The 25,565-nt window shown below is 36.6% G+C and overlaps 2 protein-coding genes across 5 annotated transcripts in view; both read left to right on the forward strand.

The window, feature by feature from the left end:
• Positions 1-168: 168 nt before the first annotated feature.
• On the forward strand, positions 169-18,930 carry rab32 (RAB32, member RAS oncogene family). Its single transcript, XM_005802588.3, has 3 exons — positions 169-584; positions 14,233-14,510; positions 17,680-18,930. Exons 1-3 carry the CDS (start codon positions 371-373, stop codon positions 17,827-17,829), a joined length of 642 nt encoding a protein of 213 aa, XP_005802645.1. The 5' UTR covers positions 169-370; the 3' UTR covers positions 17,830-18,930.
• A 701-nt stretch (positions 18,931-19,631) lies between these two features.
• The window catches only part of adgb (androglobin), a 36,110-nt gene continuing 30,176 nt past the window's right edge, over positions 19,632-25,565 (forward strand). For 2 of the 4 annotated variants that reach the window (XM_023347696.1, XM_023347699.1), the window contains exons 1-5: positions 19,632-19,801; positions 19,894-20,032; positions 20,561-20,665; positions 23,217-23,288; positions 23,385-23,561. In XM_023347696.1, coding sequence (XP_023203464.1) covers positions 19,728-19,801; positions 19,894-20,032; positions 20,561-20,665; positions 23,217-23,288; positions 23,385-23,561 — 567 coding nt within the window. In that variant the 5' untranslated portion in view covers positions 19,632-19,727. The other 2 variants (XM_023347697.1, XM_023347698.1) reach the window with 2 other exon arrangements.

The following is a 25,565-nucleotide window of genomic DNA, read 5'->3' on the forward strand; positions in this document are numbered from 1 at the left end:
TGGCTTTAGTGACTGATTACCTGGGAGCAGAGAGCACAGAAAAGTGTCTGATTTATTATGATAAGCAGCGAAGGTTTATGTCACTCACTGCAGAAAGCATGTCAAACTTACTCGACATTTCCGGGTCCTATGACTTATCAGGTGGTTACTGTGTGGCAGAGGGAGGAGAAGAGGGAGGGAGGAGGAGGAGAAAAACGGAGAATTAGAAAGTAGTGGAAAAGGAGGGACGGAGTGGGGGACTCCCTGACCGACCCAGCTCCCTGACCTGCCCATTCTCCTTGCCCATTCTCCTCGGCTCCTGTCAGCGCAGCTTATATGACCGAGAAAGCAGAAGTTGCTTAAAGTTTCGCTAACAGCTTTCAGTCTCAGCATGGCCGGAGGCTCGGTGTCAGAGTGTAAGGAGTATCTCTTCAAAGTGCTGGTCATCGGGGAATTAGGAGTGGGGAAGACCAGCATCATCAAACGCTATGTCCACCAGCTTTTCTCCCAGCACTACAGGGCGACGATCGGAGTCGACTTCGCTCTAAAAGTCATCAACTGGGACAGCAAAACGCTGGTCCGTCTACAGCTCTGGGACATAGCAGGTAAGATATTTACTTCTTATTTTGTAAATAGATAAAAAAAAAACCCAGAATCTTCTGGCTTGGAGTTGATACTATTTCTAACGTTGTGTGGGTAAGAGTCATGTGTGAGTGAGGTTTCCTCTTCAGCAGATGAGTGTTAAGAGATTCTTTGCGACTTGTTGACAGTTAACCCGTGAAATTATGCAATGTGTCAACCACGCTAAATCTGATATGCAAGGAGACATAATAAAAAAAAACTAAAAAAAAACTGGTTTAATTCCGGTAGGGCGTGAGTTTAAAGACTCCAGATAGGAAATTCCCGCAGCCTTCATGCCTGCTCATTGTGTTTTCCCCTTTTGATCACAGCAGCTCATAATTGTCAATGGAATGTAGGTCACGTTGTTATTACCGACTAAGCGCCGCCTCAAAAAGTTGGCTCCTTTCAGTTTTTTTTTTTTTTTTTTTAAATATCTTTTGTTTGAATAAAACCAGGGTTCTCAAACTGTGGTACTCGTAAAACTAGTGCCTGGGCTGTCTTGAGTGGTAATTTTTAGCTAATTATCTGTAATGTAGAGCCAATAACATAAAAAAATAAGTTGTCTAATCACACTGGTCTGTGCTCATCTTCTTAAAAAGAGGAGTGCAATAGAGAACAACTTCAGTGCTGATGGATGAAAAATATTTTTCTTTTTTTCTTTTTTTTTGTTGAAAAAGCAAAAGAAACTGTAAATGTCCAAATCCAGTTGCAGCATAAAATATAAAGTAATTGTTTTTTCTTCTGTTCTTAAAAAGAATGAGTGTGTGTGGGAGAAAGTTTGTTCTTTTAGTCTTTTTTTTTATTGTTAATGTCTTAAGTTGCTTCTATACCACTTCATAACAAAGTCCAGGCATTGATTGACTCCCTTAAATTGGCTGGTGGCTTAAAGGCCTATTTCCAGAGCAACAGCTACTTTACACCACAATGTACTGTTTCTACACAAATAAAGTTAAATGAATGAATGACTGCTGTATCTGTCTAGGTATTATTAGGACAGAAGTAATTAAGTAAGTGGTAAAATGTTTGAGAACCATTGGAATGAACTGTTTATGGGCTTGCTCAAGGATATAGTCTCTTATCTTTTTCCTGCTATGGTTTATTATTTTCAAACACAGCCAAATTATCATTCCCCATGTATAGTCCCATGTTGACTTTTTATTTCGGTTTCAACTTAAATAATCATTTTTATTTAATGCTGCCAGACGTGGCCCACTTCCCAACCTGTTGCATTCCAGCAGCTCGAGTAAGCAAGCTGAAAGGAGCAGGGTAAATGCAAGTTAACCCCTTATGAAGTCAGCCAGGCAACTGATAATGCCACCTCAATGCAAAAATAACAGAGTTATCACAACAGTAAGAAAGCGACATGCTTGAAAAGACTGATGAATGAGGAAGTGAGCAAAGACGTCATGAAGCTTTCAATTCACTATAGCTGTAGCCAGACTGGTGTTCCCACAGTTCAGTCAGCATGAACAAAGGTGATGTCTGTGTTGTTCCATAAAATCCTTTAATTTTTATTATGCTTGATATGATTGTATTTATCATTAAAAATATGTCTGACATCAAGGCTTTTGAAATTCCTTGGTTATAAACCCTCATGAGCGTGCTGGAAGTCATGAGGCCAATTCATGCTAATTATCATTGTGTGTGGAAGATCATGTGGTACAGGGCCTCTGAATGTGTGTGTTTTCTTCAGTCATTTTGGAAAAGCAAAATGTAATTTGTGCAGACATAACCGTTTTTGTTGTACTTTTGTTATTTTTAAATCTTTTATTTTTATAAATTCTAAAATAAAAAGACATTTGAGCCTTGCGCAAACAAATTTCTGTTTTTTAAGAAATAAGACATACTGTATAAATTTAAATGAAAAACCAAACATTTGATATTGCTCTGTAACAGTGGTTATAGATAAAGGGAATATAATTAAACAAGTGGTGCATGTTCATTTTTTTGTATTTTAGAAGTATCAACATCAGGGTTTCCCCCCAGGAAACTTGCTAAGCCCGGTGGTCGGGGCACCAAGGCGGTCTACCGGCGGTCCACTGTGTTTTTGCATTAAAAGATGTTAAATAGACAGGAAATGTAAAAATATTACTGGGTAATTATATGTTACTGGAAAACATCGCCAGTGAAATGCTCTTTAAACCCACAACTAGTCTTAAAAACAACAAATCAAAAAATACAATTGAAATCAATTATTTGCACTTCTGTTTAATCCAAATTAAGTCAGTGGCTCCATAAGGTTCCCCAGGGCTTCAAGGGCCACATAAAGGCTAATATTTTAACACAGACCACAGATACATAAATGTAACATTTGTTTATTGAGATGATCAATGCTGCTAAATTTGATTGAATGGTTTCAGCATACATAAATTAAAAGATTTTAAATAGTTTAACATTTATATGTAAGATTTTAAGGATCTGGCAAGTTTAATTTGTAAAGTTAATGTGGCTTTAGTAGCTCTTCCATTTTGTGTCTGTTGAGTTTTTAATAAAGGCCACAGAAACTGTTGCTCGAGTTTATGGGACGACTTTTTCAGATCTCCGCGCACATTAACTCTGTTTAAGTGGACAATGCATTTGGTATGATTTGATACATTGTGTAACCAGAAAAATAATACTAATAATAATAATAAAATAATATAAAACCAGCGTGATGCGTGACTACGAGGAGAGCGCAAAATCCCCTCAATGGGCTGAACCTGCATGATGAGTGATCAGCGCTGGTTCTTTAATCACTAACGCACCGGCCAACCAGGAACACATACATAAACTTTATCATCGCGGACAGAGCTGGGCGCTGAAAATTCTTTGTCTACAAATAAATCATTCTTACCGATCGCTCAACTCACCTCTGAAAGCGCGACTACAAGTTATTCCTGCGTTCACGTAGAGCTGCGCAACCAGAGCTAACGCGGTGGGGTTTAAACTCCTACCTTGATCAAAAACTCTGGAAAGAAACATAGTTCCTCACAGGGGCTTGATGTAAATATCCATACAGGTCAGCTTGTGTCCAGTTTCAGTCAAAGGAAGCGCGCTCGATCCGCAAAGAGGTTAACTTAATCCAGCTGCTGCAGCGCGCGAGGCAGCACGCAGAGGCGCCAGCAGTGTGATTGGTCCGGCTTTAAATGCATAAACAATAAACTTATCTTCTATAAACATATCTTTCAGGAATAAATCTGTTCCGCCAGTGAAACGCTCAGAGCAACAGGGACACTTGCAATCCGGCTTAGAAAAAAAAAAAAAGAAGCTATTTTTATTTTTTTTATTTTCCTAAAAACATAAACAAGAAAGGCTTAGCCTGGCGGTGGGGCTAGTAAAGCATGGCGGGCCACCAGGTCTATAATACTCTGGGGGAAACCCTGAATATATATATGACAAGGAATAAGTGATATCAGAATTTGACTGTTGTCCAACGAGTGAATTATGTTTCTTATGTCTCTGCAATCATGAACTTTGAATTATATGATATAATTAAATCAGAATCCATTTGTTATTAATGACCAATCAATCAAGCAAACAAAGCATTGGTTTCTGTAGAATTACATTTTGACCTAAAACAAGACTAACCCTGCTAAATTAAACCAAATGGCTGTCTTGAATTACTGTGAGCAAAATGTTTTGATGATTAGATTAATGCAATTTACAAATTTTATAAACTAATTTAAAAAAAATAGTACTGTTAGACTTTCATATTGTAGCTATAATTTCGATGTGTTTCTGTCTTCAACAGTTGAATTTTAACCAAACTTGCTCGTAGAAGCTCTAAAAGTACAGTACTAAACCTAGTTTCCCTTTGAACACACAGGCTTTCTGGAAAGATGTTCTCTAGTCAAATCAATCAAAGAGGGATTTTTGACCTTAGTACCAGAGAGCAATGTTAGTTAATGACCTAAGGCTTCATATGAAGGAACTTCATGCTAACTGTTTTGCATGGTTGTGAAGATAATGCAGTTTTGCAGTGCTGTGCTGACTTAAGTTCTGGAGTGCTTGCTGTGATTAGTCTGTGGAAAAATTCTGCACTAAAACATTGCAGGATTACACTGATAATAAGTTAACAAAACACCAAGACAGGAAAACATGTAATTTTTTTTTTTATTAAAGGCTAATGTTATGCTTTTGGAAATGTGTTGCAGTAGAGTTGAGTCTGTTTGTTTAATTAGATATTAGTCAAATCTCATTTGATTAAGCAGATATGTCATTTTAATATTTTTTTAAAAATAGAAAAATAAATTAAAACTTTTAAATGATGGTCTCTGTTTAAAAAAAATCAAGCATTTTTTTTAAAGCATTTTTTACTTATTTATTTAAATTACAGTCCAATTTAACATACGGCAGTATAGTGCATGAAAAGGATCAAAATAAAAGTTTCCCTTTGTAGACAATGCATCTAAAAGGCATACACATCCCTGTTCAAGTCCTGGATTTTTTTTTTGTTTGACTTATATTCTGTATAATTCAATATGTCAGAAATGTATTGGGAGATAAATACAAAACAAAAAAAAGCATTATTTTTGATTATGTATCACACTTCAACTAAAATTTTGCTCAGCATCCTTTTGATTCAATTATAATATTTGTGCTTTTCTGGTATAAGTTGATCAGCGTCCTGTGTCTTAACTTGTCAATCAGTCTTCAGTTTGCTAAAACCCGGAAGCCTACATGTATTAAACAGTCGAGTTTTCAACTTGTCTCTTTAATTGGAGAAGCATCCAGTTTTCATAATGACACCATATCAGTCCTATGCTTTATTATTGATGATCCTTCTTTTCAGTCTGCAATGCGTAAATATGTAATGCTGTAGACTTTTTGAACCTTTATCCTGACTGATACCTTTGTACTACAATATGCTTTTGATCTGTTGTACATCCTCCGCATTCTAGGATTTTAGCTAAAGGATGGAAATTTGCAAATTGGTGAGAAGTTTGAACTCAGGAAGACTTAAAGTTGAGTTAAGTGCTCCAAAACTGTTACATTTGGAACACATTGCTGTAGTTTTTTAATATCACAAAAGACATATTTAAACAATTCATAAAGGGCATTCAAGAAGGCATTTGGATTTGGCAGTACAGTTACAGCCCATGAATTGTTTTTCCCCAGTCATTCATTATGCTTCAGACGTTTTTCTCAACACCATATAAATTAGAGCTGAATCAAATGTATCACAATTATGAAAGTAATATCAGTGTTTGCAATGTAATAGTCTCAATTGAGTTCTTAAATGCCTCTTTTGGTATGACATTATATTTTAAGCATTCATATTCTGTATTCCAGTAATGAAAATGACAGTGTATATTGTGACTGTTCAGCACCATGTTCGCAGTTACATATTTTTCCTGCTATTGTGTAGCACAAAATCTTACAATAATCCTTAGGGTTAGGATATATGACTCCTGGAGCTTTGCACTAAGCTCATGTGAGTGCTGGTATGATTCCAATAATGTGACTTATTGCCATTTTGGGTTGATTTCAAAACACAAGTCACATGAGGAGTTTTTTAAAAAATGTTATTATTTCTAGATGTGTTCCTCTTGACAACATCTCCTTCTTGAGCTTCATTGGTTAGATTGAAAATCTAAAACTTAACTTTTCAAAACAGTTTTTAATCCTTTGGAAGGAAAAAGTATGCCCTGCCTCTAGACACATTCTGTTCTACCCGCTCCCTCAATCAAACAAACCTCATATGCTGAGACAGATCGGGACAGATGGTTATAAAGGCTGCTGTTTTTTATTTATTTATTTATATATATATTTATTCCATTGCTCATAGCAGTGACAGAAAGGGGGCGAACGGTTGGGTGCTGGATAGGTCGTCACAACAACTTGAGTTTCTGTCAGAAGCGGATTGGCAGTCCAGGCTGACGTTCAGACCCTCGCAGCTCAAGCTCAGTGAGTGTGCACGGCATCCGTGACTAAACATCAGGGTGGGCCGGCTGCCTGTCACTGCAAATCAGGACCTAATCAGAAGATCTGTAAGAGAAAAAAAAACAAAAACAAAAAAAACATGATACTTTGCCTGATGTTTTTGTGGCGAGACAATGAATCATTTGCATACATTGAGAGAGCACAGATTTTTACTCCCAACTAAAAAACTTGATGTTGCCCACATCTACAACAAAACGTGAGATAACTTAGAGAAAGTAAAAAAAAGCAAAACAAAACAGAATGTGGGTGTAAGAGAGAGAGATTAAGGTAAATTAGATGAGTCATTAATGAATGGCCTTTAGGCGATTTGGTCATGCAGAAAGAGAAGGAAGGAGAATTTATCTTGGAAACACAGAAAGCAATTTCTGAGTTGTGTAGTTTTTTTTAACAAACACAACTGTGATTACAGTCCATGTAGAATGACAGTAATCAGGGGCTTTTATAAGAGGTAGGAAATGAGTATGAAGCTGGAGAGTAACCCAGCCCCTTTTCAGACACAATTGGTACTTTCGCTGGGATGTTTTTAGCTTGTGGACAGGATGTGATTACCACTATGCTACATTGTAAAAGGAGGATTCATCTTGTTGGGCAGAACAGGTGGACTATTGTAGGAATACATTTTTATGGTCATCACCTGAAACTTGGGTCATTACTGTCTTCAGCGTTCATCACCAGTCTCCTGATATCAGCTGACCTTTGTTCACACCTCTTAAAACATTGTGAATGGCTGATCTGTACACTGTATAATCACTGTAAAGTTATGGAATTTTATAACTGTAACACTTTAACTCAGCGATCTTAAACGTAAGGTTAAACATTTGGAATGCCGTCTCAAAGGATTTAGGACTCCATAACCGGGATATGCGTTTTTACAAGCAGAGACAACCCTGTAAGCAATTTTACAAAACTTTAAGAGGATCAGTGAGCAGGAAGGGCCGTAAAGGTTTGACGGAAGTTGTGACTGAGCTCCTGTGCTAAAATGAGGCTTTTAACCAATTACAAATTCTGTCAAATTGACAAGTTGAACATATTCTAAATATAAGTTTTATTTGTATTGTTGTATTATTTTACTTATTTTATGTGTTGTAGTCTTCAGACCCATGTTTCTTTTAAAGTGAAATATCTTAATTTTAATGACACCTGGATAAATAAAGATTCTACATAAAATGCAAATGGTAGTCAGGCTTCTTGTTAATTGCCTAATTGATAATATTTTGGCAGTTTTGCCAAGCAGACTCTCAACTACTCTGTAGATCCTCATCTAAATCAACTCCTCTGCTATCAGATTTTTTTAAGGACATTGATGCGTTGAAAAATAGGGGGTAAGCATGTGGAGATGAAGTAGAGTTTAAAGAACATCAGGTCCTGTCACTTATTAGACAAATGAATCAGTAAGTTGGTTGTACTGACAGTTTCACTTTCAGTTTTATGCATCCAGTATGCCGAGGTGAGCAATACTTGTAAAGTGTAGTCAGCAAAAGTAAAGCATGACAGAACAAATGTTTTCAGTGAATCATGGCTGTGACTGTGTACCTGTGGTTCCCATGTAATTCACATGGTCAGCAATTTTTAACTGGTGATGAAATATTTTCAGCTGCATTTTTAATTTCGATCTAAGGTAGTGCCAGAACATTATTTTCCTTTCCCATTGCGCCGACCGAAACTATTCAATTTAAAGGCAGGTGTTTGATAGTGTGATGGACGATTGTATTAGTATTAGCTGCAGGAATAAAAAATGGGAGCAGCAGGACTGAGCCTGAGGGTCACTTGGTGTCCTTTCTTTTTGAAAGTTGCACAGACAGTAAGGTATCTTCAAAAGGTTTTTCTAGTGAAGTCTAGAAAATGACAACACTGGCGCCCCTTGGAGATGAACAAAAAATCCCTGCTCTACTTTCTCTGCTTCCTGTGAACGAGTTACAGCTCAGATCAATTTGTAGATAAATAAATCAAAACGGCTGCAAAGTGCTGAGATGTGCCACATACACTGAAAGCCAATTGAGCAATAGATTAGATCAGACAGATGAGATGCCATTTCATTCGACATGACTCTGTGTTCTTTCCAAACCTCAGTCTACTGTAGCCTTTGCTAACTTAAAGCACACTGTCCTCACTTAGCAGAAGAGCAGCTATAATTCTCTTGTCTCTGACAGAAAATTAGACCATTGTTGTGATTGGCTAAACGCTCCTTCAGTCAAACTGCTTACCCCATGCATTTAGCATAGGTCTGTAGGAACAGAGCACCAGATCAAATTTCTGTTGCAGAAGATCACAATCATATAAAATGAGAAAAGTTGGGGGATGAAATTATATTTCAGCAAAGGTCTTTATTGCTATCCTCATGCTGGAGACATTTTTGGAAAAAATAAACATCAATCCACATTTTTTACAATCTGCTCAAATTTAGGCAAACCCAAAAGCATTTAGACGCAAACCAGTCTTTAAATGCCTGGATTTTCTTTCAGGGATTACAAGGTGGTTGGGGTTGTAGGGAGAACAGTCCAAATCTTTCCAGTAGAAAGATGAATACCCAAAAACAGGATACAGACATTTTTGACGTGCAGGTGAACTCTTGTTTTGCTGGGGATTTTTTTTTGCTCTCAGCCAACACAAGTTTCAGAAGGATGTGAGATTTGCGTGTTCAGTAAATTCTCTGTATCTATCTAAGGTCATGGGAGTATGCAATACTGCAATTTAAGTTAATTAAATTCTTTTGCATTACGCTGTCATAAGTGCATGATTTGACACAATCTAAAATGTATTTTAAATTATACCAATGTACTTTTAATGTCTAGCAAGTTGTTAACCATAGTCTTTACAATAGAATAGAATAGAATAGAAGTACTTTATTCATCCCAGCAGGGAAATTACTTCGCAGTTACAACATAGAGATAAGACACAATGACAACTACCACTGAGTAGTACTTGTAGATAAAATAAAAAATAAAAATAAAATATAAAATGGAACCAACTTAACAAAAAAAGGTTCTTTTGAGGGAAAGCTAAAGAAGTATAATTTTTTTTTTTTGCTTGAGATTCACCCATGAAATGAAATGTATTTAGATTACCATAGCATGTTTTGAAAGTAATATCTATCTTCTAGTTCTTGTGATTATTTTATGTTCAGCCTTACATCCATTGTAGGTTTTCTGGTCTATTAGAATCGTCATTAAGCTCTGATTGTTTTTTTTGCATATCCAATGCTTTTACATGTGAATTTTTGTTAAATGTTAAATTAGATGTTTTTTTCCTTATTAGCAGTGAGAATCTTTGCACAACGTGTTGCTCGCTACAGTGATTTCATTCCTCATCACAAAAAAATTGTGAAATTTAGTTTAACTTAATGCATTTGTTGAACAGTAATGAAAGCATCCAGGTTTTTAGTTTTTTATTCATCGATCACCGATTAGAACCAAAAATTTGGAAAGTGGGCCAATCACTTGCTGATTGATAAATGTTCTAAGAGGCTTTGTGGCAACACTGTGTTCCTACTTCCCCCACAGTCTTCAGTTTGAGTAACACTTGATTAAGATCGTCTGCCTTTTTTCAAACCTGTGGTATTTTCTGAACACTAAACCATTAGACTGGATTCAGTGGATCGAACATACAGTACAAATGTGTATTTGAAAACTAGTGCCACAAAAATAGGTACTTTCACTATGATGAAACTCATGTTTTTGCTAAACTGTAGATTTCAGTCAGGATTTTCTTCAAACATTGTCTCAAACTTACACTTTGTGACACTTTAAAATAACCTACTATGATATTTGCATTTTTTCTGATTAATGATTCATACTTAGCAACTATACAAATGGTCTGTGTTGCTCCACGCTCCTATAGACTCACTACACATAACTTTACTGATACACAGTTTGCAAACTAAATGAATAATGGCACAACAACTGTTAATTTTTCATCAATCCCCTCTAAGTCCATATTGCCACATTGTTGAAATATTTGCACACTAAAAGATTAGGATGCCCATTCCAGATTGGTGCTCCTTTTTGTAGTTTTTCCTGATATTGTGGATCAGATTTGTTGCAGCTCTGACACCTAATTCTTACTCTTAATACATCAGTTGCACTTACTCGAATGTAATGCATTCAGTTGAATGTAAAAGATGAAACGCTGCACTTGAAGTTATGGAGTTTTTCCCTGAGTCTTTGCTAAGCGCTTAAGTAAGCTGCAGCTTTTCCTCACATGCTGCTCAGAGGAATTTTAACGTGTCGGTCATGTGTTCTTCACAGTCTCGCTATGGAATTCCTGCTGAAGACTACCTTAAAGACAGAGCTACTGTGTTGCTTTTCTTATTTTAGTGCTGCTGGGATGGGGGTGGAGGGTATGAGGAGGGTCACAGGCTGTTGGCTCCCTAACAGATGGAGGCTGCTGCCGCTGTTGCCGCTGCAACGTCTGGCTTGGACAGTTTCTATAGTAACCCACCCACAAGAGTGTGTATGACCATAGAGGAAGCAGGGGCTGCTGGGTCTGTGGATAATGATGAGACTGTGCTTTATTTCTGTTTCTCCCACGCAGCAAACAGATTAACCAGTGGCTGTAACTTAGCTGTTTCATAAAGTAGTTGTGCAGGAGGTCTGACTGATGTGCATCTTACCACTGTGTCTAATTGTACTAGAGGCCATGCACCAGTTCTTGTAACTTTGGTATACTGAGCTAAAAAAAAAAAAAAGAAGTTCATCTTATGAAACTTGCTGGTTTCCTTCTAAATTTCTGCATCTTAATGCACAGCTTTGGATGTATGTTTTTCTTTAGTTTGCTGGCAGTTGCTTCATGTTGTGCATTGGACGCAGCACCACACATCTCATGCTCCTCTATGGCATCTGCTGAGTAAATACTCTATTGTTCATGTAGTTCAGTCCATTCCCATGTTTTTTGCTGATTAGGTTAGCCACATATGACACTCATTAATGTTTGCGGTGTAATTTTGTTTTCTCCTTATGTAACAAGACAAATCTTGTTGAGATATTCTCTTCCTTTGCTTGAATATAATGAAAGATGACAGATTAAATAAAGCAGAAAAGCATGAGCACCATTAGAAGGATTTTTGCTGATCAGATTTTTTTTCTGCTTGCTAGTTTGTTATGGAAATCACGACATTATCGATGCTAAATTTAGAGTTGCTAAATTTAGAGTTTTACATTATACATCAACAAGCTTGTTTAATATAAGCAGAAAATTGTGAGAATGAGTGTCTAAACAGTATTTCAGCAACCATTTGATAAAAAAAATAAAAAAGAAATATGGGCCATGTACAGAGTTATTAGCAAAAATGTTATGAATAAAAATAAATCAAAGTAAACTTCTTTATTAATTATTTGAAGCCTGACAGGTACACAAAAGGGGAAGTCCTGAACAATAGGTCAGTTGATAGCAAAATTTCCAAAAATATTCCAGTTTTACTTTTCAAACAAAGGGATATTTCTTAATAGTAAACTAAAAAGAAAAGCCTTAAAGTAAATTTGATATTTTCACTTAACAATCACTTAGTCGACTCACATATCAAGAGGAAGAGTATCCTTTTTTATATACACTTGGAAAGATCATTGGCTCTTCTATTTGGAGCCCCGTGATAATGCTGGAGGAGCTACTAACTATCCTCACATGCTGGAGGATACTCTTCCAAACAGGCCACAAATTGGCCTGTTTGGAAGAGTACTAGAAAGAAAGACATTGCTGAAAGAAAACCTGTTTAGGGTTTACTACATGTCATGGAGGAGACATTGCAAACACATGAAATAAGGGTGAGACTAAAATGTAACTTTTTTTATGTCAAATATGAAAAACATGTACCTTGTCCCTTGTCAAACATGGTGGTGGTGTATTGTGATATGGGGATGTTTTCTGGGGCCACAGTGAAGTTGGTCAGAGAAGATGAGAAGGTTAATGATCAGGGCAATCCTGGAGGCAAATCTTTTAGGGACTGAAAAAGATGTCATGCTATGGTAGAAGTTCCCATTTCTCAATGACACTGGCCCTAAATGTAGAGTCAGAGCTACAAAGGAAGGCTTTTAATCACAGCATATTCATATGTTAGTAGGGTTTCATTAGACACTTTATCTAAATTCACTTAATCTGTGGCAAGGCTTGACAATTGCCTATGAAAGACTCTTCTAATCTCATCTCACTTCTCAAAAAAGAATGGCTCTGGTCGAATCACATCCCCAAAGATAGAATAGAGGGAAACTCATAAATGCATTCACCACTTGTGGTGTTAAGGTGGCAAAAATGTTAATAAGATTTGAAACTTTTGAATGTGTATATCCTGTATATCCTTGTTGTACTTGCTATGCCTACTGCCTAAAGTTAGTTTGCTGAATTGTGATGTTCCTCAGAGTTCTCCTCACCCAGTCCATCAACTAACAGTGATGATGCTGTGCGAAAATGTCAACGCATTCTGGCATAATTGTTGTATTTTACTCAGCAAGCCCATTAACAAGAGCAGAGGTTCTCAGAGAATGATGAGGTCCTTTATTTTTGTCTTTTTTCTGCCCTGGCCTGCTCAGTTCTGGACATACGCTCTGTACAAGGCCTGGAAATAAAAGCCTTATTTTCAGTCCATCGGCTCTTTATCCCACTGTGTCGTGTCTCTGGTGAATTCACCTGGGGTTATATCAGCTAAAATTAGACTCTCAATTATGAGCAATTACCACTAGGCCTGTGGGCCCCACAGTGGATTCGCTCTCTCTCGCAAACCTGCACTGGAACACACCTCTCCAGTTTTCTGCAAGCTTGGGAAGGCACCTATACTGAAAAGTGAAAGTGTGATAGGAGGAGCTTTGCTTACACTTCCTCAATTGCTTTCTAAACCCATTTCCTATTTTTGCGACAAAGATATACCGGCTGTCTTCCTCAATACGTTAACTGTAAAGTCTTTATTCTTTAATTGGAGCAATAGAACAAAAAGTTATGTACTAAATCTGTCACATGCCACAAATCATTGGAGACCCTGTATGCATGGACTCAATCTAATCACCTCTGTGCTGCTTCTTGAAACTGTCCAAGAGCCTAAAAAAAACATTCTACCATTTCTTTGGGGATATATTAAGGTGTCTTGATATCTGGAAAATGAGCCATTTCAAAAACCTCCCAATTATTAAATAACAATTAAGAGGCACTGCCTTGTTATTACACAAAATCCACCATTGCACAGTTTTGCAACTGTTTGTAGCCATTTTCACATGAATGCAGCATGAATATAAATGTTGAGTTGGAAGTGGTGGCTAGCAGCAGGTTTTTTGGATTTAAAGGGAGAGGAGGCCCTACAACAGCTCATTCAGAAATGAGTTAAAAATAGACAGAACTAAAAACAAATAAATAGAAAAACTTAGTTCAGCCTCTTTATATTCTAGATTTTCCCACAGAATGTTGACAGAGAAAGATTTCATGAGAGAATGAAATTGCCGGTATGACTTATTGCATGTGGATTGGAATTTGGCTTATACCAAGTTAGGGATGCAATTTTACCTAATTTAAAAGAGAAGGATTGTGTGAATTCTCATTGGTTTAGAGTTTAAAAAAGAAGAGTGAACTACAATACCATGAATATCAGTGTGTAGTCCTATAATATCTTTGTAATCACACCCACTCTTAGACTGTTCTGCAATATTTAAAATCTTGTATTTTTCTAAATCTATAGCACTCTTTCAAGATTTTAGCCAAAGATAAATATTTCATTCTTTCTTTCCATCCCTCTAGGGCAGGAGCGATTCGGAAACATGACGCGGGTGTACTACAAGGAAGCCGTCGGGGCATTTGTTGTGTTTGACGTGACGAGGGGCGCCACGTTTGAAGCCGTGTCTAAATGGAAGCATGACCTGGACAGCAAAGTGAAGCTGGCTAATGGCAACCCCATCCCCGCAGTGCTCCTCGCCAATAAATGTGACCAGAAGAAAGACAACGTCAACAATTCAACACTAATGGACAATTTCTGCAAAGAGACAGGCTTCCTGGGATGGTTTGAGACATCGGCTAAGGTGAGAAACAACCAATAACCCACATGTGGTGCCTTGAAAAAGTACTTGTCACTTTACAGGTTTCTTCTGTTTTTGCTCTTTTTTTGTCACACTTACATTTTTCAGATCCTCAAACTGACTTTAATGTTCAATAAACACATTTTTAAATGATATATAAGCAACATACTTTTAAAATTAGAAAATTGTTTTGGCATGGTTGTTTGTCCTGTCTGTTTCTGTGTTACATATATATATATCGCTATAGTGACGTTGTGTTCATCCTTTTATGTGTTCTTTTCATCTCATATTCAGTATCTCTATTTTAGTTGTGTCATTGTGTTTCTTCATCAGTGAATCATTCTGCAGCAGCATTAGGTTCCCAATGTTGGAGTTGTTTTAATATCATGACATGATGTGATTGTTGCTGAAGAGAGATTATAGCTTCATCAAGTAAGCTTTTTACATGACCCAACAAGAGACAAGAGTTGTCACCGGACGTGTTGCCACCTTCCTGAATGATTTCCCTACTGCCACTGGCTGACAGGAAATCCTCCAAATCATGTGGGGAAGCCCGGCCTCTTCTGCTCCTGTGGTTATTGTGAAAATACAAAATGTTGAAATCTTTTTGGCTCTGAACTTTTCAACAGCTAGTGTCTGAAACAAGCAACCATATTGGTTAAAAGTGTTTAAACCGGTCCAGTAAGCACAGACCACAACAAAAAATATTTAATATGGTAGATTGGTTTGAGATTGGCATATAAAGGAAATGTCTTACTTTTTTTCCTTCTCCTGGAGTCATATGTTACTGTTTTTACTCTGTATACTGTGGTCTTCGTAAAGAAGAATCTTTCAAAATTTTTGTGAATACAATTCAGAACAAATGAGCTTGATTTTCAAATAAACTCTTTTATGGATATCCTAAAAATTAGCAGTAACCGTAGTCTCAGTATAAACTCTCAGAGGTTTGTAAATTAGCATTAGTAACTAAATTGCATGATAATAAACAAAGAAACAAACAAAACAGGTCTCAGATAAAGTTTTGAAAATGTTTAAAGTGTAAACGCAGATGGATGGAAAACCTGGAGAAAGAAAGAAAACTTGTTAAAAGGTCCTAAAGAGACTGAGATGGAGATTCATCTTGCAGCAGGGCAAAAGCAGTCAACATACAGTGAGGTGCAATGGGACAGTATAATTCAACACATAGTCATCTTTTAGAAGGGCTCAGTCAAAGTCCAGACATGCATCCAAAATCTGTGGCAAGACTTCACTGATGTTCTCTATTCAGTCTTTCAGAGCTTGAACTATTTGAAAATAGGCAAAACATTCTTTCTGTGCACAACTCATAGGTACTTCAAGGGGTAGTACTTTAACAAATTACTTTTGTTATTTCTTTGGGGGGAGGTATTGTTTGTTTAAATTATTTTAAATTATCACTACTAATGGGTGTTTTGAACAACAGAGTTGTACATTTCCCAGATATAAATAAAAGAGAGTAGGAAAACTTCCTCCATATTTCTTGTCATCTAATTCCTCTTGCTGTTATACTTTACTCACTGGCATTATCAGTCTTTCTAGGAAAACATCTGGTGTCAAGAAACTGGAAACACTCCAAGAAAGAGGCTCCCTTACATTTTGAATAATAGTTAGCTACTGTTACTCTTCCCTGTTAAGAGATGTTGATGTGTTTGGAATGAGTTGGCTCTATTGATCTTATTATAAAAAAAACTTTTGCTCCTGGAGCTGTGTCATGTGAAGTGTATGGGTGTGTGACGAGTGCAAAGCAGTTTCCTTTCTGTTAGTGCAGTAACTTGCTGGTCACGTTAGTGTAAAGCCCAACTCATACAAACCTGGGATGGGAGTTCTCTTAATGGGAGCCAAATGTTCACAGAACAATGTGTTCTCAAGGCCGTAAGCAATACAATAACATTGTTCTGGTGAAGTAAATCAATGTTTTTGGAGGATCTTTGAAATATGGGTCTGAAATGTATAGACTTGTTACTAGAAAAGTTGGGGACTATTTTTTTTAGAAGATAATAGAACTTAATCAAAATAAAAAGTACTAAAATAATGTTATTTTTGACCCAGAAGAAATCCAAAAAAACATTGAAGACTAATTTCAGTTTTACTAAAATGAAAATAGCATTTCATTGTATTCAGCCTACTTTTGAAAAATAATTATCTCTCACTGTACAGTTATTTTGGCATACTCATATCATCAGTTTTGCAAGACTTCGTGAGAACAAATGTAAAATAATCCTTTTGTAATATATCTACCTTCTGTTTTCCACTTAGAAATTGCATTTCAATTGCAGCACAGGCCAGGCATCAAGTGAACATAAACAACTGCAAAAGAAAAAACATTGTCAGCAGTTTTAAATGGCTCAAAACAATTAAAACAGCCATCTGCTTGTTAGAATATTCTGACAGTTTAAACTAGCATCTGACTGCTCCAGGTCAATTCACTCATTTTCCATCTTCAACACCCATTTTTGACCCAAGAGTTGACATTTTTCCCCACCTACTTCCATTTTGATCCCAAAAACAAACTTCGCTATGCATCAGTGCCATTTTGATGCATAGGGAACTTATTGCAGTCCTACAAAAGCACATAAAATAGTCTTTTTGTTCTCAGCAGCCACTACGGAAACCACTTACCATTGGTTGCACATGTAAAAAAGCAATAGAAAACCAGTTCAAGGCACAACAGACAGATGGCTGTAAATTTTTATCTGGCGCTTGAGCGCCTATGTCCAACCCAAACTGTAAAAGTACAAAATGGTGGACGAGAGAAATGACCGGGAAGCTTACCACAGTTAAAAAGCCGGTGTATTTCTAGTTTTCAAGTAATTAAAATACTTGAAAGCTCTTTCTGTTGGCTGAAAAAAAAACAGAGGACAATGTAAATTATTCCAATACACAGTCTAAAGGCAAAACAGAACCAAGATTTCAGTTGGAAAGAACAAAACTTTTTTTGGGGTATATTTTGCATTGGCAGTCAATGCCCGTTAGTCATTTAAAGCTTTTGTCCAAAATGAAAATGCAGTTACAAACAAATGTTGTTTCCATAGCTTGTGTAAATCTATTTTGAAATTAATGTACTTCATATCTGTCATTTCTTTTTGTAGTACGTATCCTTTAGCATCATGTTGTCATATCCCCGTCTTACTGAACTATTTTCTTGTGTTATTAGGACAACATCAACGTAGATGAGGCGGCTCGTTTCTTGGTAGAGAACATCCTGGCGAATGATAAAGGTTTGCCATATGAGGAGAGCAACGGAGACCGGATCAAACTGGACCAGGAGACCGTAGCTGCTGAGAGCAAGTCAGGCTGCTGCTAACACTCAATCCACTCACATTAGCCATCCGCCTCCCTCTGGTGGGGTCCAGTGAGTTCACCCAGCCTGTGGCTCCAGCTCCCTGATGCAACCTTGGAGACAATTTTTTTTTATTTTTGTCTCTTCAAAGCTTCAGGAACTTCTTACACTGATGCCCATTTGACCTGTGCATCTAAGATTCTCATTACTCACTTTTATTTTCAATTTTGCCTCAAAGGTTTTCTACTGCATTTACTTTGCATTTGGGGAATTTTTTTGGTGTTGTTCCTTTAAAAATGCTTTCAGTATGTACAGCTGATTTTCAGACTGTTGCTCTGACAACCTCTTAAGTTGCTTTTTTTTTGACAACCTCTTAAGTCTTGGACTAATATCACAAAAGAAACAGGGTGGGGGGTGTGGTGCATTCACTGCAGAAAGTTGAGGAGCAATTTGTGACCTTGTGATTGTCACTTTCATGTATTCTTAATCAATATCATCCCATGTATGTCTTATTTTCTCACCTCACATTTTTCTGTGAAACAAAAAGAACAAAAAAATAAAGATGCTGAAGCTTTTCTTCAGTGCCTATAGGTGGACATTGCATTATATTGCACACAGAGTGAATTTTGCCTGCTTTTTTCATTATTAGACTACTGTTAGCCAGTCGTTCTGTAAAATTTGAAAATTGCCATTTTCCTTTTATTGTATTGCATTTGTCCACTTATCTCTAATTAAGTATTGTGCCATAACATTGTTATTATTTTAACAATGGCTTGGGTAACAATTTTTATGCTTCACATAGTACAATCAAAATTACACTGCAGTATTTCACAAAAAACAAAAAAGAACAAAGCTATATTGATGGTACTGTATGACTACAGAAGCAATTGCAGACCTTTGCTTAGCTATGTTTCTGCTGGTGTGGCTGTGTAAATTCCTGTGCTTTTAAAATGTTTTGTGTCAAATGTTGCATAACTGACTGTGCAGCAAAACCAGACTCTGACAGAGGTCTCCAGGCTTTTGTATATGGCAATCTGTTGAAGTGTTGATTAAATGTAAATATTGTCTTAAACATGTTTACAGGTGAAAATACTTTAAATATGCAAAACCAAAATAGAATAAACATTTTATCAGATCTTTCTTGTCAAGTCGTGATTTAATGCCTGTTTGCAGGGCTCTGGTGATAGATGTTATCCCAGCTCCAGAAAGTCTCCAGGAAAAGGTAAAAACAAAGTACTTCATGGGTGAAGTAAGATGAACATTACTTCTTTAGTTGAGTTGTACTTAAGAGCACTTTGAATGTTAAGAACACAAAATATGTGTGACAGTTCAATCTTGTCTATGACCTCCGAAGAAACAGATGTTGTGCCTGGGTTTTACATTAAGTATGTCTAGTAAAGAAGGTTTATTGGCACCTTAAAAGTAAACTAATCCATCCATTTTCTGTACACCCTTGTCCCTTAAGAGGTTGGGAGGGGTGCTGGTGCCTATCTCCAGCTAACGTTCCAGGCGAGAGGCGGGGTTCACCCTGGACAGGTCGCCAGTCTGTAGCACAAGTAAACTAATGATTAAGCTAAATACAATGTAGTTGGGCTAAATTTAAGAGAGGAGATTAGAGCTGTTTTCCTTACACAAACAACTTCGATATATGTTTTGGAAATATGATCTAAATTGATTTTTATATCGGCAGATATATAATTTCTTCTTCTTAATGTTTTATTGGCGACTGGCAGAAAAGTTTGAGCACACACTGCCAAAATAAGAAAGTGCAGGAAATGCCCCTGCTGTTGATCCCGCCCACCTTTAAGCTCGGTTGCGTAGCAACTGTCAAACTTCGACAGGCAGAAGGAAACGCTTATGAAACGAATATAATTAAGGCGCTTCGTGTTACTTTTCTTTTTCTGTTTTCTGACATAAACACAATGGCCAAACAAGCACAGGTAAAGAAAAGGGATCACGCCACCAGCAAAACGTCTGCTTCAGACCGGCAGTATGAGTGAGTAATTAAATACAGTTGCGTTGCTGCCTTGCCGTTTGCTAACAGAGAAAAAAGTGCACAAAGCTGAATCGAATGTCTCGGTATTTTAGGACAGCCAACTCCTCCGAGAGCCTCGAAAAATCCAAAATGTACATCTGGCCCGAGTGGAGCGATGCCGAAGTCAGCAAGGAGAAGTGGGACGTATCTAAAGGAGAAGGCAGAAAGTCAACCAAGACCAAGAGTAATTCTGTAAATATGGGGCGGGGGATGGTAGTCAGTGAAAGACGGTTCCTACAGTGAGAAAGTTGATTTCAGTATTTTCCAGGTCTACAACGTCTGAAAAAGATCTTAAGAGCCTGGACAAATGGGTGTTTCCGGATTTTATTCCGTCTCATCATCTAAAACGCTTTGTTGTTATCCTTCCTTGCTTCCTTTTGAGTCATTCCTTTTCAGGTGTCCTTTTCAGCTTCCCTCTTTTCCCTTCGTCCTTTCTCCCACACTTTTCTCTTTCTTTGATTCCTTCCATTCTTTCCTGTTATGTCTTTTCTTTGCTACCTTTGTCCTTACAGCCTGTGTTGTTACAGCTCTGTCATTTAAAGCCTTTGCACTAAATATCCTATTCATTGTGAAACTTTGTATTTCATAGAACATCAATTCTGGAAAGTACTGAAAATTTTCATGAAAGATTAATCTAATCCATATATGGGAGATAGTTGAACTTTATCAACGCATTCAAACAAAAATGATTAAAATATGCATCTGCATTTGAAAATTAAGTTGCCTTTACAGTCCTTCTTCGACGATCCAGAAGGAAAGGTGTTTTTGCCTTCAGCCCTGAAAGTGCACACATGGAAACGTCCATCTGAGTTTATTGTTGATAAGGTAACTATACCATCCCTTTCAGAATTATGTTGTTTTGTATTAAAACATAAACCTTTAATTTCAGTTAGTTTTAGTTGGGTATAGCTGCTAATATAATAGTCTAATACTAGTGTAGTGAAGCTATATGAACTTTGGCCATTTAGTAAATATGTTGACTCCTATTGGACTATAAATGTTGTCCAGCATTTATAGTTGGACAACAAATTGGTTACCCATTTGTCCTGCCAAATGAGTAACCAAGTTTCAGCATTAAGAAAAAATCATGTTAAATAAGTAAATTGTTAGTAATAATTTTAACCACTTTTATCCTTGTAAGATAATTTATTTTGGATCTTGTGTCAGATTGCAACTAACATTAATTCTTATCCTTGCAAATATAAAAGCACTGATACAGTACCTTGAAATGGTATTCTTATCCCATTGAACCTTTATCCAATTTGTTACATTACAAACATAACATTTTATGTATTTAAAAAGGTTTCGTGTGATAGATGAAAATAAAGTAGTGTCTGATTGTAAATTGGAAGTTAAAACATACGTGAAACAATTGAAATGAACAGGTGAAAATCGTGGTATGCATTTGTATTCTGTCAAAGCTTTTGAGAGTCACCTCTTACTGCAATTACAGTCTCGTTAGTTATGCTCATCTTTAAATTGAAATGCAGATATTGTTTTCAGTGGAAAATGACTCAAGATTAGACAGATCAGATTGAAAGTGTCTCCAAGTTCTTTCAAAGTTCTCAATCAGATTTTGGTCTGGATTTTGACTGGGCCTTTAATGCTTTGAAATAAACTATTCTATTGTAATTTTGGTAATATTATTGTTGTTCTACTGGAAATCGAAACCTCTGCCCCCGCCGTTAGTGTTTTCGCAGCCTGCAGCAGTTGTTCTTCTATGATTCAACGGCATTTAGCTCCATATAGATTTACCTACCTGTCAAGTATTTATCTGCTAATTGAATACCTAGGGTAATTTACTCAGCAATAAATCCCTAAAGTAAATTTCTCCTTGCGTCACAATGTGAAAAGTATACAGATATATTCTCTAACCTTCTCCAATTAAGTGTAATTTCATCACTTTACTTTTCACATTGGTGTATGGACCACTTACTAACTGGAAGCTTCCTGTTATTTTGAATCAGTCTTTGCCAAGTCAGATGGTGCCTTTTCACTCAAGAAGTCAAAACGAATTCAATGGTTTCATACAAAAGGAGCAGAGGCTAATCAAGGAAGCAATCAGCCATACAGAAGGAAGCAGAAACTCTTCTGAAAAAGCTGTCTGTCTTGCTGAAGATGCACATTATGAAAGAAATGATTTAATGTCCTTGAAAAAGGTTGCTTCAGTTTGAACAACAAAAACGTCCTTCTGTGTTTCTGACATCTGATGCAGGACAGGCATAAATAAAACAGTATTAGTATTTTATTTAAATGCATACATTTAAATATATGCATTTCAATTTAAATTCCTTATTTAAATTTAAGGACCTTGAATTGCATGTTATATTGGCCTTTGACAGTAGATTACTACATAAATTGTGTATTTGTTTATATTCAGTTAAAATTGTATATGCTACTGTAAAAAATGCACACAACCATTTATTTCCACTGTTTGACATTAATTTAGTCTTAATGTTTTCTCTATTGTGTCAGTTAGGTTTACCAAAGATATTTTATGTAATTATTATTAGAATAATGAGTGTTTTTGGTCACTTTCCTGAAGTTCTGTAGGTTACCTACACCCAAACTATTTAAGAAAGTCCATATTATAATGACATGGCTTTCTAAGCCTCTGATTAAATAACTGGTTAACATACAACATCTAAGTTAAGTAGAGGTTTTGTTTGCTTTTGTGTCATAAGAACATTTAAAATAAATGTGACAAGAGAGTTAGAAATGTCAATGTGGACCTTCTCAAGTCTAGTTCATTCTTTGGTACAAATTTCCGATGCCTGAATGAACCATGACAATCTGTTCAGGCAATATTTGCAAGTACAAACACCATGTTCAAAACGATACGGTTCAAAACGATGGAATTGTATGTGCACCACAAATTTTGGCACACAATTTTTGTGGAGACATACATTTGGTGCAAGATTTGTGTATCCATCAGACATGAAGCAACATCCTTGTGAAGATTCTGTCTGAAGCTGACAAGAATGTCATTTTCCACAGTGAAACAAATCCTATACAGTCAGAGAGGAAGAAGATTTTTTTTCCCCAAAAAGCAATTTAAAAAAAGCCAGATTCTGGTTTGCAAATGCACAAAAACCTTAACCTTATCACGTCCCATTATGAAACTGAAGCTCGAGAGCAGATTTGTGAAAGATTGTGGACAGACCTAGAAAGCTGTGCTAGCAAAGTGGCTCACAAACTTGACACATTTTCTGACAGGAAGAAAGAGTTTAGTGTGTTTATATTGTTACAAAAAACTAAGGTTGTGTATGTTTTTTATACTGTGTATGTAAATATGTTTTCATTTGTATGTATTTATATCATAGTTGTGTTGAATAGCCAAATATCTTATAGGCAAGTCAGTATCTGTCGTTTTTAGGATATCACTGTGGTTGAAAACAAAACGGACTTTGACCTGGTCTCCCCCAACAATCATTTGTTTGGTTGTGAGGTTAGTTTTTAACATGTTCTACGTGTAAATATTACTTCTGCATTGACCATGTAACACTTGTACTGACAGTAATTTTTGCCTGTCTTCTCTGCTAAGCTGATGAGGTGGATCATCAGTGAGATCCATATTGTTTGGATGCTTTATACAGAGTCAACCTTCCAACAAGACAACTGGAAACCCTGGGAGCACATCTACTCAATGTGTGACGTGGTGAAAGGTCATGTGCCACTTTATAACAGCTATGGGAAATATGTGATCAGACTTTACTGGATGGTAAGCCTGTCAGAAAAACATACATTCATAAAGACATTCCTGAAGTCACAGTAGTTTTGTAATCATGCATGTATGAGGCACAGTGTTTCATTTCTTTATACAGGAGATTATATCAGACTTAGTCAATGAAAATGTGAATGAACTGAATTAGAGGGAGGGAGGGATATGAGAATCTTGTTCTCTGAGCTAAAATCAATCAGTCTCACTGGTGTAGCAAAATGGATATGTTGAATAGATAAGGCTTAACACGAGTCTGAGGTTTCTCAAGACTCAAGTTCGATAGTTACACCTTGGTCAGTTCTTTTCTCCACAACAGCTTGGGTCAACTGGGAAAAAGATTTATTATATTGCTGATTCTTGCTTTGACAAACAAGCATAACACAGTTGTAGGCATCACTTTCCATGCCAACCATAGCATCCCAACAGATGGTTGTTGAGATGCTATTAGGCACCCAGCCCCCACTATCCTCCTTTCCTGTTTCCTTGTCGCATTTTTGCTCTGACTGCTTAGCTTCTTTATTTGTTCAGGTTTCTGCAATGTGCAAATAACTTATTTACATTTTAGTCCTCAGTTTGTCTTGCATACGATTATCTTGTGTTTTTAAAGTCTCTCCCTATACTCACTATCTTGCACTATACTTCACCTCATCCTTTGACCACATCAAGAGTCTCCTCTGTGGGGAAATATATATTCCTGGAGCTAAAAAGAACAAGTGAGAAACTAAGTGTTCCACCCTTCCCTGCCTCTGTTCTACAGAGGTTTGCAGTGCTTGTTCACACTTTTCTGATAAGTAAAAGATATGGTTGTGAGCAATCAGACATGTCACCTGACTGCTTATTTTCTTTATAGTTAGCAGACAGACTTATAGTGTAACAATCTATTACTCTAAACCTAATAACAGTAATTGCTAGAAGGTAGAATGGAGAAAAGCATGAAGCCCGAAGTTAGCATGCAATAAATGTAACTCGTCATTATTACTAGAGTTACCCATATTACCTATACACTTCCCTCATTGGGCAAAAACTGTGTTTTTTACAATATCTGTAAAACAACATCCAGTCTGCTACAGTGTTGCTACATGACATTATTCAAACAAGGGACAGTGTTGTACATTCTTTAATGTTTACTAATTACCTAACATTATTTTAAAGTTCCAGTTTAGTTTTTTATAAATGTTCAGCATAGTATTTACAATGTTTTGTGGTAAAATCTGATAGGTATTTTCCTTTCGAACCTAAATAAAAGAAAGAACCACAGACAACGTATATGAATTTCACGTGGAGCTTTTGCAAAAGGAGAACGCTCTGCCAACTCTTCCTCCGAACAATTCGCAGAGCATTCTGATCGGCTCTCACATGAGCTCCTGTTTTTATTGTCAAAGAAGAACAGGCAAGGGGGCAGTCAGGAAAAACAACAGAGGTCGTAAAGCTTCTAACCAAAACATCTAACAACCCAGTTCCAGATGTGATATCTGATCAAAGGTCTGAGCCCGGTTCAAATCTCGGTCAGTACTGTCAATAAAACAAAATACGACTGTTCACAGGTAGTTACTAAATTAGGAGGTGCGTAAAGTTGAACAGACAGTAGTGACCTCCATACACACGTAAGGAAGAGAACACTTTAAACAGAAAATCACAACGATCTATAGGCTGAATGTGAACTAAAGTAAGAACAAAATGATAATACCAAAAAATCTCTAACAAAATCAAATAATTGCAGTTTTATTACTTTTGGGGTTTTATGATGACGAAACACTGAATTTCTACAGCAAGATATTTTTTGCAAAATATTTTCAACTGAACACTTCCAGTGGCTTTTAAAATAAATATAAAAATGCAAATACTTAAAGCAAATATTTTTTATGATATAAAAAGACTAAGTAAAAATATTCCATGTACTGTTAGTGCCATATTATCATATACTCCAGAAAAGATGGATGACTGTCGAAACGAGCATCTTTGTATCTATAAGCATAGCTTTTATTCAAAAATAATTTTTGGTCA

The sequence above is a fragment of the Xiphophorus maculatus genome, chromosome 15, assembly GCF_002775205.1.
Source record: "Xiphophorus maculatus strain JP 163 A chromosome 15, X_maculatus-5.0-male, whole genome shotgun sequence".
In the NCBI taxonomy this organism is placed as follows: Eukaryota; Metazoa; Chordata; class Actinopteri; order Cyprinodontiformes; family Poeciliidae; genus Xiphophorus; species Xiphophorus maculatus.